At 40.6% G+C, this 17,504-nt stretch overlaps 2 protein-coding genes across 2 annotated transcripts; one reads left to right on the top strand and one right to left on the bottom strand.

Moving 5' to 3' along the window:
- The first annotated feature begins 7,249 nt into the window (after positions 1–7,249).
- On the top strand, positions 7,250–8,597 carry serf2b (small EDRK-rich factor 2b). The gene is made up of 3 exons (XM_067249565.1): positions 7,250–7,341; positions 7,949–8,057; positions 8,209–8,597. Exons 1-3 carry the CDS (start codon positions 7,335–7,337, stop codon positions 8,273–8,275), a joined length of 183 nt encoding a protein of 60 aa, XP_067105666.1. The 5' UTR covers positions 7,250–7,334; the 3' UTR covers positions 8,276–8,597.
- Positions 8,598–9,477: 880 nt separating this feature from the next.
- LOC136955611 (endoplasmic reticulum aminopeptidase 1-like) lies at positions 9,478–15,531 on the bottom strand. The gene is made up of 17 exons (XM_067249335.1): positions 14,963–15,531; positions 14,738–14,876; positions 14,448–14,582; positions 14,212–14,332; positions 13,979–14,133; positions 13,719–13,832; positions 13,415–13,549; positions 13,148–13,279; positions 12,890–13,044; positions 12,640–12,719; positions 11,848–12,031; positions 11,286–11,442; positions 10,846–11,033; positions 10,461–10,628; positions 10,026–10,166; positions 9,804–9,885; positions 9,478–9,702 (listed from the first exon to the last, which is right to left on the bottom strand). Exons 1-17 carry the CDS (start codon positions 15,529–15,531, stop codon positions 9,478–9,480), a joined length of 2,880 nt encoding a protein of 959 aa, XP_067105436.1.
- Between the last annotated feature and the right edge of the window lie 1,973 nt (positions 15,532–17,504).

Genomic DNA, 17,504 nt, shown 5'->3' with positions numbered 1-17,504 from the left:
ATTAAATTCTCTAAGACCTTGGCCAAATCACTCTTTGGCTCTCCCTCACACAAACTTATTGCATTTAGCCTTGGCACATTGATATCACATACTCAACGAGATAACACTGTCATCATTGTGCACAGAGAGCAGACTTGGACCAAATTAAATCAAATTTTGGATAACCCTTTTTACAACCAATGTCAGAGGGCTTCACATGCCCATTGAATTGTACCTGGGCAATACCAACCTAAACACCACAAAGAAGACAAGGAAAAACTGCCAGGAAAACTGCAATTTTCTTCCAGAAAAAGGAAGAAACAATGAGGAGCAATTCACCAAGAGATCTCCTCCTCCAGAGATGGTTGTTGATACAGGGAGGTACAGAGGGTCGGCTCCAAGGGGGGACTTTGGGGGGAATGGCCCCCCAAATGGAATGCTGTGCCCCTTCAAAAAATTATTTTGTTAAAGTATAAATAAGAAATACCGGCATTGGCTATACATTAAATATCAAGATTGCTACACTTTCCTGCAGAATATGCAGGTCTGCTCTTATTTTGACTCTCATACATGCAATGCATGCCCCCCTTGTGAAAAAAAATGCCCCTCCATTTAATTCGTTCTGGAGCCGAGTCTGGGTACATACCATATAGGTTGAATACAATCATTCAGTAAAAGTAGAAAAACATTTAAATGTCCAACTGGATGGTGAAACACAGATATTCAGAGTTCTGAATCAGTATAGCATTTGCAGGGAAGTACAGGATCAGCATAGCACCACCACTTGTTTAAGAATCAAATTAATGTGGATCCCTTACAGTGACTATAAAGTAAGATACTGTAGACCAATCAGTAGACATGGCTGACTCATCGCATATTACTAGACTATGAAACAAGTTGACAATCCTTCATATCCCTGTTTGCAAGCAATGCACTTGATGTGCAAGGTAGAACAAGTCATTTGAAATTATTTTGGGGGGAATAAGACACAGATAAAAATGAGCTCTACATTACAAAATATGACAAAATAAAAGCAATATCCAATGCATTGTGGCATTCCGGTTTCTGCTTGGCAACAGCTAAAACTAAAGCCTACTGGAAACATCATTGCAACACAGAAAGATGGCATCAACAAGAACCATCAATCATTGGGGACCGAGGACTGGATTCTGTCAGTATGATGGATGTCATTGGTAAAATGAGAGAGTACAAGGAATCTTACAATCCACTTGTCACACCAAATTTGTATTGATTCATCAGCATTTTCTCTGCATTTATAACTGGCAGTTCAGTATTCAAATCAGGGGGCTTTTAAAATAAAGTAACAAAAATCCTAATGACACACATTTATTGTGAAGCTTGAAGATCCTTCAAAGTGGTAAAATAAGTTATGTCTGGGATTCAATCATTCTCCTGCTTTCTGAATCCTGACTTAGTCACTTCATTTAAATCAGTGTGCACGTTTCACATCCTAATCTGAATTGATTTCAGACATGCTTGCTTACACGGCAGATGGTCTAGCTGCCACCTAAAACTTCAATGAATGGCAATGTGTGAACTGCTGTTGTGCTGTTTTCCATTCAGTCAGTAGGACAGCAGAAGCCATCAAAATAGTCAACATTACCAGGTGGTGGTTACTGCACTGCATGACAAAAATAGCTACATTTTAACAGGATGCCAGAATTTAAAGCAGCTGTGGTCAAGGAAAAACAAGTCGGAGTCAGATAGTTTTTTCCCCTGTTTCCACCACTCTCCCTCACACCACATAAACTGCCCACACTGCAATGCATGCTTGTCAAACTCTTCACATGTCACAGTGAATACTGTATAGGATGGCTTGTTCTTTTGTCATGTGCTTTTTAAATTTTGTCTAATTATGTCTGGAAAATCGAAAGGTCAGTCTATAAAAAGAGCAGATGTACACAATTAAAGTGCTCTGTCGCTGATCTTTTTCACTTTGATGTATATTCTTTCATGCAGAATTTGCCACAATTTTGCAAGGTTATTAATAAAGTTATTTGTATGACCAACAAATTGTCACATTGTAAACAGTTCGATGTTTGTGCATTGAACAGTTTTACCATAGCTATTGCAAGTCTAAAATGTATCAACTGAGAGTGGGCTCATCAATTAAAATAGGCTGTCAAATATTTAGAGAACCTTGTAACAGATGTCGTGTCGCTCGTCAGTAGTTTACTACTCTAGGCCTACTCGCCTACTCAAACTGGGGTGCAATCCCAGGTATTGTGAATAGTGAACGCGACGACCACCTCTTACACACCACTTGAACTGAACCAGCTACTAGCTCTTCGATGGCACGGATGGACGGTATATAGGGGGGAGTGAGTTTATCAAATTAAAGTTGGTTCAAGCATTCTTTTACTTATCTTTTGCTTCTGATGTTAAATTGTTCTTGAATGACTGGTACACGAGCTCCCCCATCAGGACTGAGCTTGGGAAAACATCCCAGGTTGTCCTCTGTCAGCGTCCATGGATAGATACTTCCATATGGTCAAGCAGGGTCGGCAGGTCGTGCTCAACCTGGTGTATACTGCCACCTGTTGGGGTGAATCGTGAATCTGATAGGGGTGTGCGATACTACAACATTTGGTATCGATCCGATACCAAGTAAATACAGGGCCAGTATTTCCAATACCAATACCGATACTTTTTTACTTAGAAAAGCAGCTTATCTACTTTCGTGTAGGGGAAAGCAATGCCTCGTAATTTATGAAGTGAATGCATCATCAATATGCTAATTTGAATTTTCATGATCATTGAATGATTTTGTGATTAGTTGATCATGATTATGATCATAATAAAACACAGGACACAGGAAAGAATTTTGTCAAAAATACTGTTAGTGTGCTGCTGGGTCATGTTATCGCGTTCTATAGTCTCGCGATGTTGGATCAACCCCACCAGCACAATAGTAGGGAGGACAAACCCGTTTGAGCGTTTTTCCTGAAATACGTTTTAATAGTTATTCCTGGGGAAATTATGGAATTAAATTACATATTAACTATACTGAAATACGTGTGCACAATAATATCAACAATATTTGCTCAATTTAGACGTTTTTAAAGGTTTTTAATTTTACCTCGAAGCTACTTCCGTTAATCAGCTGTTTGTGAAAAAGAGGCTAGTTTTACGACAGTGACTTTGGATGTAGCCTACTTTAACATGCTAGCTGATTAGCCAGTACGAGTGAGATATGTAAACAGCTACGTTAACAAACATCTTGTTTGTAAAATATGTAGTCTTAAATACGATGGGAACACATCACATAAACAACTCTAAAACGTCCGACACGCCAAATGTTGTCATTTTTTGACAAGCGTCCCTGAAGCTCAAATTCCGAGTCAGAGTTCCATGAAGCTTTTCATTGCAGTGAATGGGGCGGAGAAGCGTTTCTTCTCTTATCTGTACTCTTGTATTGTCCAGTCGATTTATAATAACATGTTATCAAAAGTGGACCTCTAAATTACTTTTTGTTGTCTTTATTCAAATGAATGTAATTTTAATTAAGTTATTCCATTGAAACATAATACATGTAATATAATAATGACACGACTTAAATTTGTTCAAGAACAACAATGTTTAATATGCATATTTAATAGGAAACCTAACTCATTTTCCAGAGGGAATCAAAAAACCAGTTAACCCATTTTAGCCAATATGGGATACTGGAAAATTATTCCCCGACCCCTAGCAAAAAGGCGATCGAGCAAGCTCCTGGAAAATGTGTAGCTAATTGAAGGCACGTTCATCTGAAAAAGAGAGAGAAAAAAGTGCACATTTGTAACATACTTATTGACAATAAGTTACTTATAAACATATTTATGAAAACTTCATTTTACTATACAACCTCACTGCAAACGGAATGTGCTGCTACTGTTTCATTTTCTCTTCATACCTGAAATTAGAAATACATAAATTATTAAATATCAATATCAAACCTGATCAACAGCCTTACTAGAGTAAAACTGCCAATATTTAGCTATATAAACATCCTATAAGAGATACGAATATATGCAGAGGGAACTATTTACATCAGAAATCTTACATGAAAGAAAAAGATTATATTAGATACACAATAGTTACAAATAATTATACAGCTAACTTCAACCTAAAAGAAAAGATTAATATTAGAAGATACACAATAACTACAAATTATAGCCAATGCCCTACTCTATACTGTTGGCTTTTAAAGCCCGCTCAACAGTCTAACTGCCAATGCCCTACTCTATACTGTTGGCCTTTAAATCCCGCTCAACAGTCTGCCAATGCCCTACTCTATACTGCTGGCTTTTAAATCCCGCTCAACAGTCTGCCAATGCCCTACTCTGTTGGCTTTTAAATCCCGCTCAACAGTCTGCCAATGCCCTACTCTGTTGGCTTTTAAATCCCGCTCAACAGCCTTGCTTTACAACCTATGTAAATCTGACTTCATGATTTAAATAATCATCTAAAAGAGGACATTCGTAAACCCCCTCCTCTTCGTCCTCACCCTCGTACTCTACAACAAGTAAACTACCTGTGCTACAGCCCACTACTCTACCTGGATACCAGCACTCCAACCCATCATCACTATCTATGTACATGTGCTTTATTTTCCTGCCTATCATGTCTGCAGCACTGACAGACAACAACTCCACATACCCCTCCTGAAAATCGGACCATAAATCAAACCACCACAGTCTCTTTTCCCCATCATATCTTACATGGGAAATGGTCTTACCATTTACCTCCTTTTCCCCTATAACTGTGGCTCTGTACCAGACTTTAGTCCCATCTTCATCAAACCCATGTCTGATGATTTTACCAAGGAGCTGGTCTGCCGACTGCACATCAGGTACTATGACCTTTGAGAGCCCCCCCCTCTTCCTACCTGAATCCCGAACAAGTGCCTGCTGCTTCTCAGCAAGGCGTATAAATTCAGCCTTTGCCTCTGCAAAAACATGTGCTGATGCACACCCATACTGCCTATCCTCAGTGTCCTCCAACTCTAGAGGTGCCTGAACTACACTCCTAAGATTCCTAGTGAGAGTCTCTAAAGGCAATCTTCTCCTGTCCTTACTTAGATTGAAGACACCATTCTCATTTTTCATCCCTAGTACCACCCGTCTAAACCTCAACTGTGCTGATACAGCTAACAGTTTGGATCTCTCACCTAAACTCTCTAGTTGCTCATCTATTTCATCTAAAGTTGTCCACAAGCCCCCATACTTACCGATCTCCAATGTCAGCTTTTGCTTTGTGGCAACATCCCTAACTTCCCTCTCTCTCTCTTTGACCCTAGACGCCTGCAAAATTCTAAGTCTCTCATCCCTAATTTGTCTTTAGACTTTACTTACCAACAATTATGGAAAACAAACTCCAACTCCTTCGAAAGCCACGCGTGTGGATAATCGGCAGCTCGCTGATTTACTGGCTTGAACGCCACCTGACCGCCACGGGACACAGCCACCCTCGGCTTGATGTGCCAGATTGAGTGGATGGGGAAGAGGGGTATGAGATGGGAGCAGCTCCTGCCTCTTCTCCAGAGAACACCGGGTCCAGGTCCCGACGTAATGATCGTACATCTAGGCGGAAACAACCTGGCCTCTCAAACGTCGTGTTCTCTGATGATCCAAATGAGGAACGATCTTGGATGGTTACTGCAAAAGTACCCCAGTACCAAGATCATATTTTCAGATATTATCCAGCGATGGGTCTATCGGAACCATGTACCTGGCACCAGTGTGTATGGGATTGAACGGGCCCGAAGGCGTGTGAATGCCGGCATAGCCGCCTTTCTGGCTGATAGGGGCATGTCTGGCATCCGAAACAGCAACATCCATCATAAGGATGATTGTTATTTTAGGGACGGCGTTCACCTAAATTTCAGGGGAAACGAAATGTTTCTTTTGAATGTCCACTCAGGTCTGAGCAAGATATTGTGAAGACTCCCGCCTAAAAGCAACAAAGGCTCTTTTAAGAGCCACCTAAATAACCCCAAAATAAACTTTCACTAATGCACTCAGTGAAAGTCACATTGAGCTGATCACTGTCACTCAATACACACAATAGCCTACTTAAATTTGGGATTGGCTAAATTTGTTGTTTAATCTATGTGATATATAATTGTCTCATTATGTGCTGGTGATTGAAGATAATGCAGATCAGTTCACAAAAAAAGTCACTAGATGGCGGAGTTGAGGGGAATATAAAAACGCGCCTTTTTACGAGTATGAACATACTTTTTTTTTTAATAGTAAACCTTGCAAGATACAAGTATACTCAAAATACAAATGTTATATGAAGCCCAATGTACCAAAAACGTCAAAACGCAACCATGTCATGCCACTTAGGCACTGTAAAACTAAAACAAAGCCAGTATACCATCAGTCTGTCGTGGGCATTCCAAGCTAGGTAGCTAGCTACTGTCAGAATTCAGTAAATCACAGGCACTCCTCGGACTTAAGCTCGATTATAAAAAAAACCCCAGCTGGGAAATGTTAGAGGTTTTCACAGTCCTGTAGAGGAGACCTTCATGAACAGAATGACATCAAATTGAGGCTGTGGCATTGAAGTTCAGGTTAGTAGCCAATGGCTCAAAGTACTCTCAGCCCATTACAGACGTCTTAAAATGGGAAAACCTCTGTGCCACATACGGGATGGTATTGGCACAGGGATTGGCTCTAATTTGAGTGACAGGTTGATTCACCAATTGAAAAACTCATCTGGGAATTTTGATTTTTGTAAGGGGAGGGCCGAGATTTTACTGTCGCCGTTTGGCTTCCTAAACAGCAATAGAATTACAAGTTTCTCTAAACCGCGTCGCGTACAGCATAACAGTGAGCTACACTGGCTTAAAACTACAGGTATATAATGATAATTGTACCCATTAACTGTTTACTAGTAATATTATCTCATAATAAATCATAAAACGTTCATTGATATGTGAGCCATGTTTATTATTTTAACGATGGAAAACGGATGTATCACAGACCGCTATCGTATATGTCGTCCAACAGAGGCTAATTATGCTAACGTCTCAGTCAACAAGCAAAAATTGACTACTGTTTTCGAAAGTAAATGTACTAATAATATCATCGTACATCGTATTGTACATTAAATCTCACAAGTGTGTTTTTTATGACAATTTTAAATGAGCAATAAGTTCAGTTTAGCATTTGTTGACGCTTGGAACTCTCCGTTGTGATTACATTGAGAGCAGAACGTTTGTCCTCCCTAACAATAGTAGGTTGTACTCGGACGTGCAGAAAAGCAAATATTGGCACGACCAGGAGAGAGTGAGCGGCCCTTGGGGTGAGCTTATCTGGAGTTCGAGAAGCATCAACTACATAAAAATGACCAGTGGGTATCAACATATTAACTAACCGTAAGGCGTCTTATGTTCATACCATGACAATGATGTAAGCCTATACATAACCAAAGTTTATATTTTTTTTGTGATCTCTGCAATGCATAGACATAGCGACAAATGCTGCGGTTGTGTTGCTAGCTAATGTCCCGAGTTTGAGGACGCCTGTTTTTATAGTGCAACTAGGCTTGCTTTACACCCAGTCACATGCATGTCCGTGACATGTGGTTATCAAGTACTGTACATTCTATAATTAAAATAGCTAGATATTGGTTGCCAAAAAAATGTAAGGTAGGTAGGCTAGCCTAGTGTGGACAGACAGTGGCCTAACGGTAACTCGTTACAAAACTAGTCAAGCTAGCCTACCGTTTATAGTGGCTAGTAGTATGCTAAAGCTATCAATAAGCGGTTAGGCCGCTTATTAACCTATACTACTAGCAGGGTTATCTTGCTAGCCAGCTAATTTAGTAAACAGAAGCCACCTTGCCACCTTGACTATGGCTATATCCCAGGTTGCTAAACTATACATACAACTATATCTGAACATACATAGATAAACTATGTATGTTCAGATACTAAGTACATTCATTGTATTTGCAGGAGGAAATCAACGTGATCTTGCCCGCTTAAAAAATGCCAAGAAGCAAGGGGACCAAAACAAGGGGAAGAGGAGTGATGATGGTTTGTCTGCTGCAGCCCGTAAGCAGAGGTAGTGTCATCTTGACAATTCGTGCTCATTTGAGTTTGCATGTACACACAAACTACAATAGCGTAGTCGTCAGTGTAGTTAAGCACTTTAGAATCTGTTAGTTTTTGGGATAGTTTATTATTCCAACTCACTTGAATGTGATTTCTTGTAGGGATGCAGAGATAATGCAACAGAAGCAGAAAAAAGCAAATGACAAGGGAAGTGACAAGTCTAAATAACCTCGGAAAAGGAGTCCAGATCTTAGAGGACGTCCCTCGCCTCACTTACTTCTGAGTTTTGAGAAGCGATCATACTGTCTAGGCTCCGGAAAATAGAATCCTACAAACCTACATTCTTTCCTATGGCAAATTACGTTGCGTGTTGCATTTTGGATTTGTTTAAAATGTCTGGTGAAATAAAGTCTGAAATTGTTGGTTGGCTCACTTTAAACATGTTTCAATTAAGTGTCAATTGTGTAGCAGAATGAAGCTACATAACAATTGTGTATTTTTGTATCAATCATGACCCACTGACCCCAAATAAAGTATCTTTTTAGTTCACTCTACTCTAGTTCAGCAACTACTAATAGGAGTATATGCAATGGCTTTAGGTTGGCATTAGTCAGTTGGGTTTAAACTTTAATGAAAGATAACATGTCTAACGATGCTATTATAAGTAATCCATTTTAAAACACACAATAATTCACTTGTTTTGTTGTACACATCCTAATAGGAACTACACAGTCATTGCATTTGCACATGGATTACATTTTTTATCTTGGTGCTATTGACTTTGAACTCTGAAAATAACATCCTTGTGTTCAATTCTACCAGATTTATTCACATCACACATCATGAATCAAAGTCAAATTTAGAGTATGTGAATAAGACATCTGAATACACATGTTGAACAGAAGAGAGGAAAATAAGATTGTGATGAAAAGCCTTTTGCCTATTTGAAATATCTCAGACTGCACCCTTGCACAGGTAAGGAACATCAATCATCCTGGGTGTGACAATTAGTGACCTCCACTGCATCCCACAGGATCTCAGTACTAATTTCATCACTCATTTGTATTCCATTTTATCTGAGTCTACATCAAATGGTTTCAGGATATAAAGGGATCAGAGAGAGTAATTACAAATTTGCTAGGGAATGAAAAGTCCTATGGTAAAATACATCAGTTGACAACCAAACAATAATCTATGTTCTTAAACCATTGTCACCCTTAACCCAAACGAGAATATTGTTACGTGTTTTGACATATAGGCCCAGTTTCCCATACATGGATTAAGCCTAGTCCTAGATTAAAAAAACTTCAATGGAGATCTTCATTTAATTTTTCTTTTACTTTAGGACTAGGCTTAATCCATGTCTGGGAAACTGGTTCCTTATATGCAATACATTTTTAAATTGCATTAATGGACAATGATGACCTGTCCTAAATACGAATATGGATGGTAGTTCCCCATTTAAAGCGATAGGCAACCTCCTTCTTGCAGAATAAATATGATTTGAAGCTGTTGGGGTATGTCTTCTGTAGCCAAGATTGAATGGTCGCTGTGTTAGTTTTAAGCCAATGCATGTTCACTTTGATTGTTTCCAAAGATTGCTTGACAAAGGACATATGACACAGTCTTTTCTTTGTCACAAAGAAGTTGTAAACCTAGAATATGACAGAGACAAAATCATTTAATTCTTCCTTTTCAAACTAAACGTTTGGACTGTTTGAATGACTTGTTTGTGAGAAAGATCTGTTACAATTACCTCATCATATTTCTCAGTAGAATTAAAATGGGATGTAGTAGATTTTACAATACCAGACAAATAAGGTGACCCCAAGGGATACCTATGGCAATAAAGAAGTTTCAACTTTGTTAAGGAAGAGCCTGATTTCAATAGCATGCTCAGCTCAACCATTCATCAACATAAGTGCTATATATACAAACATAAATGCTTTATGCAACTCAATTATGCAATGGCACCTACTTCAACAAGATCTGTTCCCAGTGTTTCTGCAGGAATTTCCACACCATCTCATTGGTTGTGGGTCGGAACGCCAGCTGCTCCACAATGAGGGAGAAGTCCTGAGTCTTGATCACATGGTGCTGGAGAGACGCATTCAGCAACCTGAATGCAAACTCAGTAGTTTAGGATAATATCCGCAACCACCCAAACGGTTTGTGTTTTCGGACATAAAGCCAGCCAGGCTGTAGACATAAACTCCTTAAGAATGCCCTTTGACATATTAGGTAGAGGATACACATCTTACTCTCATCGGAATCCCGAAGACCATCCCATGTATTATTGGGGAAAACCCTAGGGTTCAGTTGGTATAGTAAATAGGTAAACCTATCAAAAGGTGCCTGTTTTAGTGTGTTTTACCCACTGTTCTGAAATAAGGTGAAGACATGATAAACTTGCCATAGTATCTTCCTCTGACTGCTGGTGTGACAGAGAGCTGCTAGCATAATAGCCTTTTCTTTACAAGATGTATTCTGCTGGTACTTTTTCAGAAGGAACTTCCACTCGATATGACCTCCTTTCCTGACACCCACCTGGAATATCAGCCCCCGCAATGTAGCAGGCAGTCTGCATCAGAATGACACAAAACAAGCACTGAAGTTAGCAACATGTCATGAAGCCTACTGGTCACCAGGTGGCAGAATGTACTAAAATAGAATAATCAGCAATAATTTTGCTGCATTTGGCTGGAGATTATCTGGGTAAGGTCTCGGCTGAGGGAGTTGTGAAATGGGCGAGATAGTTTGTTTTGCATAGCCTATATATGTAGTATGGTTCCTCTCACGGGTGGTCTCCATTTTTGGCCATCCAGAAGTGGAAGAGGCGCAGGGCATTTTGCTCTGTTTCTGGGGAGCGTCCCAATCGGGCTGCCAGTTCCAGAAGCTTGACTCTCCTGCTCTGGAAAGGCAAAGACCCGGCATCCTCCCAACGCTGGGCATCCGCCAGCCTTCCCAGCATGCTCCACAAGTGCTCCTACACACAGGAGCAAAAAAGCAGTGACGCCAGATGCTGGAGGATATTATAGAGGAACTAATCATCCTAAATCGACCCCTGTGGTGATGTACGGATGTAATATGGAGATACAATAGCTATATCCTCTGGTAGGCTAAGAAGAACATCAGTCAAATTCTTGACTTTCAGTTGTTTTTTGTCTAAACGTGGCCTAGGGGTGTATTTGTTGTTGTGCAGTATGGATTTAATTGTGATGGAAGTGGCATTTCTCACCTTGAGAAGATGAGTAATGCAAGGTTGTTTGTTGAAGGAGAATTTGCTTATCATGTTGGACATGTGATTGATAAAGACAGTTATGGGCAATAATTCCTTTTCTGTCTTCATGAACAGAGTGTATTTGAGTGCTTCACAGTAGTGCAAGGATCCTTGTCTGAGGGCGAAAGGGGTTCATCTTTATTATGAAAGGCAACAGTTTACAGAATCAAATGGCTTTTTATAGCAACAAACTGCAGCGTAACTCTACATATATATGAACTGTATGCAGTTGACATATACCTAAACTAATGAGAACATTCTATACGGAGCTATGCCATCATCCTAGGAGTCAGGTGGCTGAGCGGTGAGGGAATCGGGCTAGTAATCCGAAGGTTGCCAGTTCGATTCCTGGTCTTGCCAACTGACGTTGTGTCCTTGGGCAAGGCACTTCAACCTACTTGCCTCGGGGGGAATGTCCCTGTACTTACTGTAAGTCGCTCTGGATAAGAGCGTCTGCTAAATGACTAAATGTAAATGTAAATCCTGGCCCCATGTAGTGCAGAATGACTAAACTCTGTACCTGGCCAGATGAAAGGTGTCATCGATCAGTCCGGCCCTGTCAGCAGAGCTGAGACCAGCCTGTCCCCCCTCCAGCTGTGTGACCAGGCCTCGCAGCATGTGTCTGTCATAGAAGACCCTGTAGAAGCCACTGGAGTTCACATTGGCTTTGATCCATGTCACCTCCTCTGGAAGATCAATGATCTCTGAGCAAAAGAAAAATGGGGATGAGGAGGTCTGCAGGGATATCTGAGTTACTGCTTCAGGCTTATGTAGATTTGGGTGTTCTAGCCCAGTTCCTTTGTTAACCCTCGTGCTGCCTTCGGGTCACATGACCCAAAGGTTCATAACGAACCATCGTTGTGTTTACCCAATTTTACCCAATACAAAAACAAATAAAAATAATTTTCTTTTAACCTTCGCAATGTGGGGGGTCTGAGACAGCCCAACGGTTAAAAGAAAATGCTTCACTTTGTTTTTGTATGCGGTAAAGTTGTCGCAATACGACGGTGGGTCACAATGACTGATGGGTCAGAACGACCCGAAGATAACACAAGGGTTAACTGCCATCAATACTAAGTGTAGTGTGTTAAGGCCTGGACTGACCACATTCATTCACTCTCTGGCTACTTTAATTCACCGTAGAAGTAAATCTGTTTCTTTTTTTCAATTTCATCATCAGCGAACCATTGTCATGAAATATGCACTACAGTCATTAAAACAAAATGCAAGCTGACTGTAATTGATTTCATTTTGAAACACACAAAAGCACTTTCACAGCACAGTGATTTGTTAATAATGAATACCAAATTACCTTCTTTGCTTGTCATCAAATGAATGGTGACAGTGGATGAGCTACTGGTGTAGAAAGTAAATGGGATCTGCCACAAGGAGCTAACATCAACAGAAAAAAAATACATTCGAATTCAGTTCTAGGAAGCCTAGCCAGCCAGATAGAGGGACAGAAAGAGAGCGAGAGAGTGGAGAGAAAAAAAAGCATGAGACAACTGTAGAGAAGGAGAGAGATAGACAGATAGACGACAGGAGGGCTTTGTTTTAATTACTCTGTGTCATTCTGAGGCAAGATGGTGAAAAGATCCTGTCGCAAGTGAATGTGCGTCCCCTGAATGCTCACTGACACAACAGGATATCCCCTCTGGGTTATCCATGTGTCCATCAGGGCTTTCACATCTGTGAACATGTGATTCTGCTGGGCTGTCTGGGTAGGAAATAGGGGCATTATTCTGCTGGCAGCTTCATCTCAGTAGGAATCAGATATAAGTAGAGAGACAGGCAGACAGACAGAGACAAATGGACAGAACCTCTGACATTGCTGTCCACAGGTCGTCTGGTTGGGCATTGTTGTAGAGATGGGTCCTCAAATAGCTTTGAATTCCACTAAGGAACACATGGTCTGACAGATACATGTGGAGCATTCCAAGAACACTTGCGCCCTGTGACAAAATGTGAATGGTTCCAATTACAACAGTTACATCGACAGAAGCTGCAACATGCAAGAAACACTTATTTTGAGAATTTCAAGTTGCTATGCACGTGTCCGTTAATGTATGTTTGTTTATGTGCGTAACCTTGGAGTAGGAGACTGCGTCAAACATCTCTCGGATCTGAGTGGAACCGCTGACGGGTAGCGACACAGAGTGAGTGGTCAGAAGAGAGTCCCTCTCCAGGGCTTTGTACATGTTCATCAAGAGATACTCGTCCTCCTGCAACACAACAACACACCATGTAACTAAAGCTTGACATTTTCCACAGTAACACTGTGGGTTCGGATACACTGCATTCAAAACCTAATGACCTAGTAGGCTTTTCCTGAGTAACTTGGTCAGTAAAATTTGTGAAGAAAAGAAAAGAAAATGTATGCTAGTCACTCACCATACCCCAGTGAGGTTCTAGGTGTTTTATGGCTACATACTCCAAGTAGCTGGCAAAGCCTTCATTCAACCACACATCATCCCACCACTGCATGGTCACCAGATTCCCAAACCACTATAATGATGTTTGGGATATATACTGTAAGGTATACACTGCCCAGGGATTTCACATGTAGAATGTTGAATCCAACCACATAGATAGAGGATGACAAACAGTATAGTGTATGACAGTATTATCAGAGGTTGCTGTGTGAGTCCTACCTGGTGGGCCAGCTCGTGAGCGGTGACGAGACTGACCCAGGACCGTCCCCTCAGGCTGTCCCGGTGTTCCTGGTACAGCAGGGACGTCTCCCGGAACGTCACCAGACCCCAGTTCTCCATGGCTCCTGCCTCAAAATCAGGGATTGCCACCAGATCTGGACACACGGTCCTTGGTCATTGGTGAGGGGTCAGAGAGTAGGTCAGATCATGTTTTTATATCATGTAATCCGTACCTATTTTTGGTAAGGGGTACGAGATCTTGAAGTACTCCTCATAAAACTCTAGGATATCCACAGCTACTTTGAGAGCATGGTGAGTTTGGTTTATCTGATGGTCTGCCGCAAAGACCGAAACCTGTCACAAACCCCCAAAAGATTTCTATTCCATCTCGTAAACAAATCGAAAGGCAATGAATGATGCACAATTTCTGTGTTATTATACGAGTACTTTTCATGACAAAAGAGCAAACCTTGACCCCTTTCTTGGTCTGTGCTGTGTTCTGGGCAAAGTCACAGACGACAAAAGCCACCAGGTAGCTGCTCATCCTCACACTAGCCTGGTAGTGGTCCTCCTCCAGACCATCTTGCAGTGCTTTGGTGTATAACTAGAGAGAAAAAGATCATCTTAAAATATGCATTAGAACATATACTGTCTTTATGATTATCAAAACTCTTTGATGACACTAAGGTTAAACAAAAATCAGTTTCTACAATACAATTATCACAACACACATTATAATTTGGGCACTAATTTATTCACCTTTGGCATGTTAGAGAGGGATATTTGTCCAGCCTCCCTTACCACCACCAGAGAAAACTGGGCTTTCATTCCAGGCTCATCAAAACAAGGGAAAGCCTCTCGAGCATAACTAGGCTCAAAGTTGGTCGCCACGATAGTTCTGGTAAAGAAAAACCAATACACTCATCAATAGAACCTCTAGCACTCCTCGAAACCTGCGTTTTTAAGATACATTGTTTTTCCTACCTGAGGTCTCCATCTGGTGTCATGTAAGTGGCTTTGTAGAGACCTGAGTAACTCCTGGAGAAGTTCCCGGAATAGGAGATGGAGAGCTGGAACTTATGTCCTGCGTTGAGAGGTACGTCTGAGATCAAAGCCAACTGCTCATTGGCTTCTGACTCCAACACACGCAGGGACACCTGTTTTTTCACTGACCTCTCCTGTCTTCCATTAGCTTCACGGAGAAGAATCTGTTTCTGTATCTCCATTGGCTGCGCCCGTCTGTAAGTGGCAGCGGGATGGGTGAGGGCTCTGAGAACAACTTCCTTGATGGCCAGACCCTTGCTGTTCAGCACAATAAGTCCGGTGTCGTTCAACACCGTGACCAGGATGTGAACCTGACCAGTGAAGGTGTTGGCGATGAGGTCAGGGTGGATGCAGATGAAATACTGGTCGGGTTGAACGACGATGGGAAGCCTCTGGTTCCTCCATGGAAAAATATCCTCTGAATTTTCAGTATTAATCTCATTGGATGGTATCTCCAGCTCAGCCCAGACAACAGCCAGAGACCAGAGAAGCCACACAGCAGACACCATGGCATCAAAACAAGTCTAAATTATGGAAGACATAAAGTGAGAACAAGGAGGGAATTTGGGATGATGGCACCAAAGACTGCCTGTCGAAATTGAATAGAATCTTGATGAACACTTACCAAGAAGGAGTGCTCTGTCAGTATGCGTGCTTACTGTCACAGAACAATGCTAAAGTGAGAGTCAAAGCTAATCTTTCTGTCCACTCTGATAAGAGACAGTTTTGCACAGCCATGATATTATAGGCTTCATTCACATTTCTTCCAAAGGTTTTGCCTTGTAAAAATGAAATAGTACTCCTCATTGTTGATACTACTGCATGTGTTGGTCCATATGTATGTCACAACCAATGTAAACAAATTATAACAATCACAAATAATGTATCCAACTGTAGTTTTGTTCACTTTCAGTTTTATGCAAATCTATCTTTTGCAACTCAAATTTCTGTCTCCACCCACGCCTTTTAGAATGGGCATAAGTCGCTGAGCCTATGCAAAGGACATGATAAAGTATCTAAAAGGAATGACCCAGCACAATATAATCCCAAATAATACAACCCAAAGACTATATTCAAAAACATTTATTTATCTTAAAAAATTAAAATAAAGTGCTTTGTATGTACAATATAATAAAAACAACTGTCACAATAATAATGTATAATACAAGTAATACAGTTCACAACAGTTTTGTACACAACAGGTCCATTAAAAAAAACATTTTCATGCAGGCCATAGAGGACCATGTTAAATCAATATTTCAGTCAACTAAACATATGGTGTACATTATTGTCATACTGTAACTGGGAGGCTAACTGGAGTGTTTCATGAATTGTATGGACAGGAATAGAATTGTGATACTATTTAATAAACCGTGGCGACCCGACAATATTTCCATTTGTTTCTATAGTTACCTTATTAAAGTACAGTACACTGTGCCCAATATTAGAGTAAAATAATGAAGCAACTTATTATCCTGCTTTTAAATAAAATAGAGTTCTGCATTGTTCTTAGAGATGCTAAGACCTGAACATGTGATTCACTTAGATAACAGCTACATTCACCATGGGAGCTGCCCAAAATATCAGGCAAAAACAATGTGTGTCTTTGAGAATATCCTTTACCTTAATCTTCAGCTTGTGTCAAAATAAATAAAAATTGTCATAAGCTCCACGCAAATATTTACCTTCTGGCTTAATCGACCTGTAAGTACAAATATCAAGTAACGGTATAACATCTCCATGTGAGATTCACAGGTAGACAACTTTTACACATAGATTAATTTTCAGCAAGTCTACAGTAGCCTGAAAATACATTTTTGACACAATCCAATACAAGTAAAAAAACGAAAAGCGGAGCAGCTCCTAGTCCTGACTGTTAGGTGGAATATAGCACAAGCTTGGGTGGAATGATGTCCTTGGTAAGGCTCCATTCAGATGTAAATATGTGTAGTTTAGTTTGTTAGTTACGCTCCTGGTGGGCTACAATCAAACATGTTAACTACTACAATGTACCGTTGGTGAGGTCACCACCTAGTAGCGTTACATTGGACAGTATGTGGCACGTGGCTAAAGGCAGGACTCGATGGTGTCTGAAGGCATTTCAAAATGTGTCTAGGCTTTGATCGCTAGCTGACAACATACTTGTGTGCAGTAGTTTGTGCCAGAAGAAAGTACGCAGAAGTAGGCAGTAAGCAAAAGAACATTTCAGCAGTGGGCACTCTCACGTACATGACTATCTCTACCACAACACATCTTGCACCAGATCCCTTCACACACAATATAAGTACAGGTATACATTAAACCACTGTGACCATTGTTACGCAGTATGCTCCTTGTGCAATTACTTTGTCAAAATGTAGCAGACACGTAGCTTTTTAAAAGTTCCTTGATATTAGATAAAGCAAAATATTGTTTGCATTTTGGAATACATTAATTCATCGATACATAACATTGGGGATACATTCCACAATACTGTACGTGC

This window comes from Osmerus mordax, chromosome 13 (assembly GCF_038355195.1).
Source record: "Osmerus mordax isolate fOsmMor3 chromosome 13, fOsmMor3.pri, whole genome shotgun sequence".
In the NCBI taxonomy this organism is placed as follows: Eukaryota; Metazoa; Chordata; class Actinopteri; order Osmeriformes; family Osmeridae; genus Osmerus; species Osmerus mordax.
This window is presented reverse-complemented; position numbering and strand designations above follow the sequence as displayed.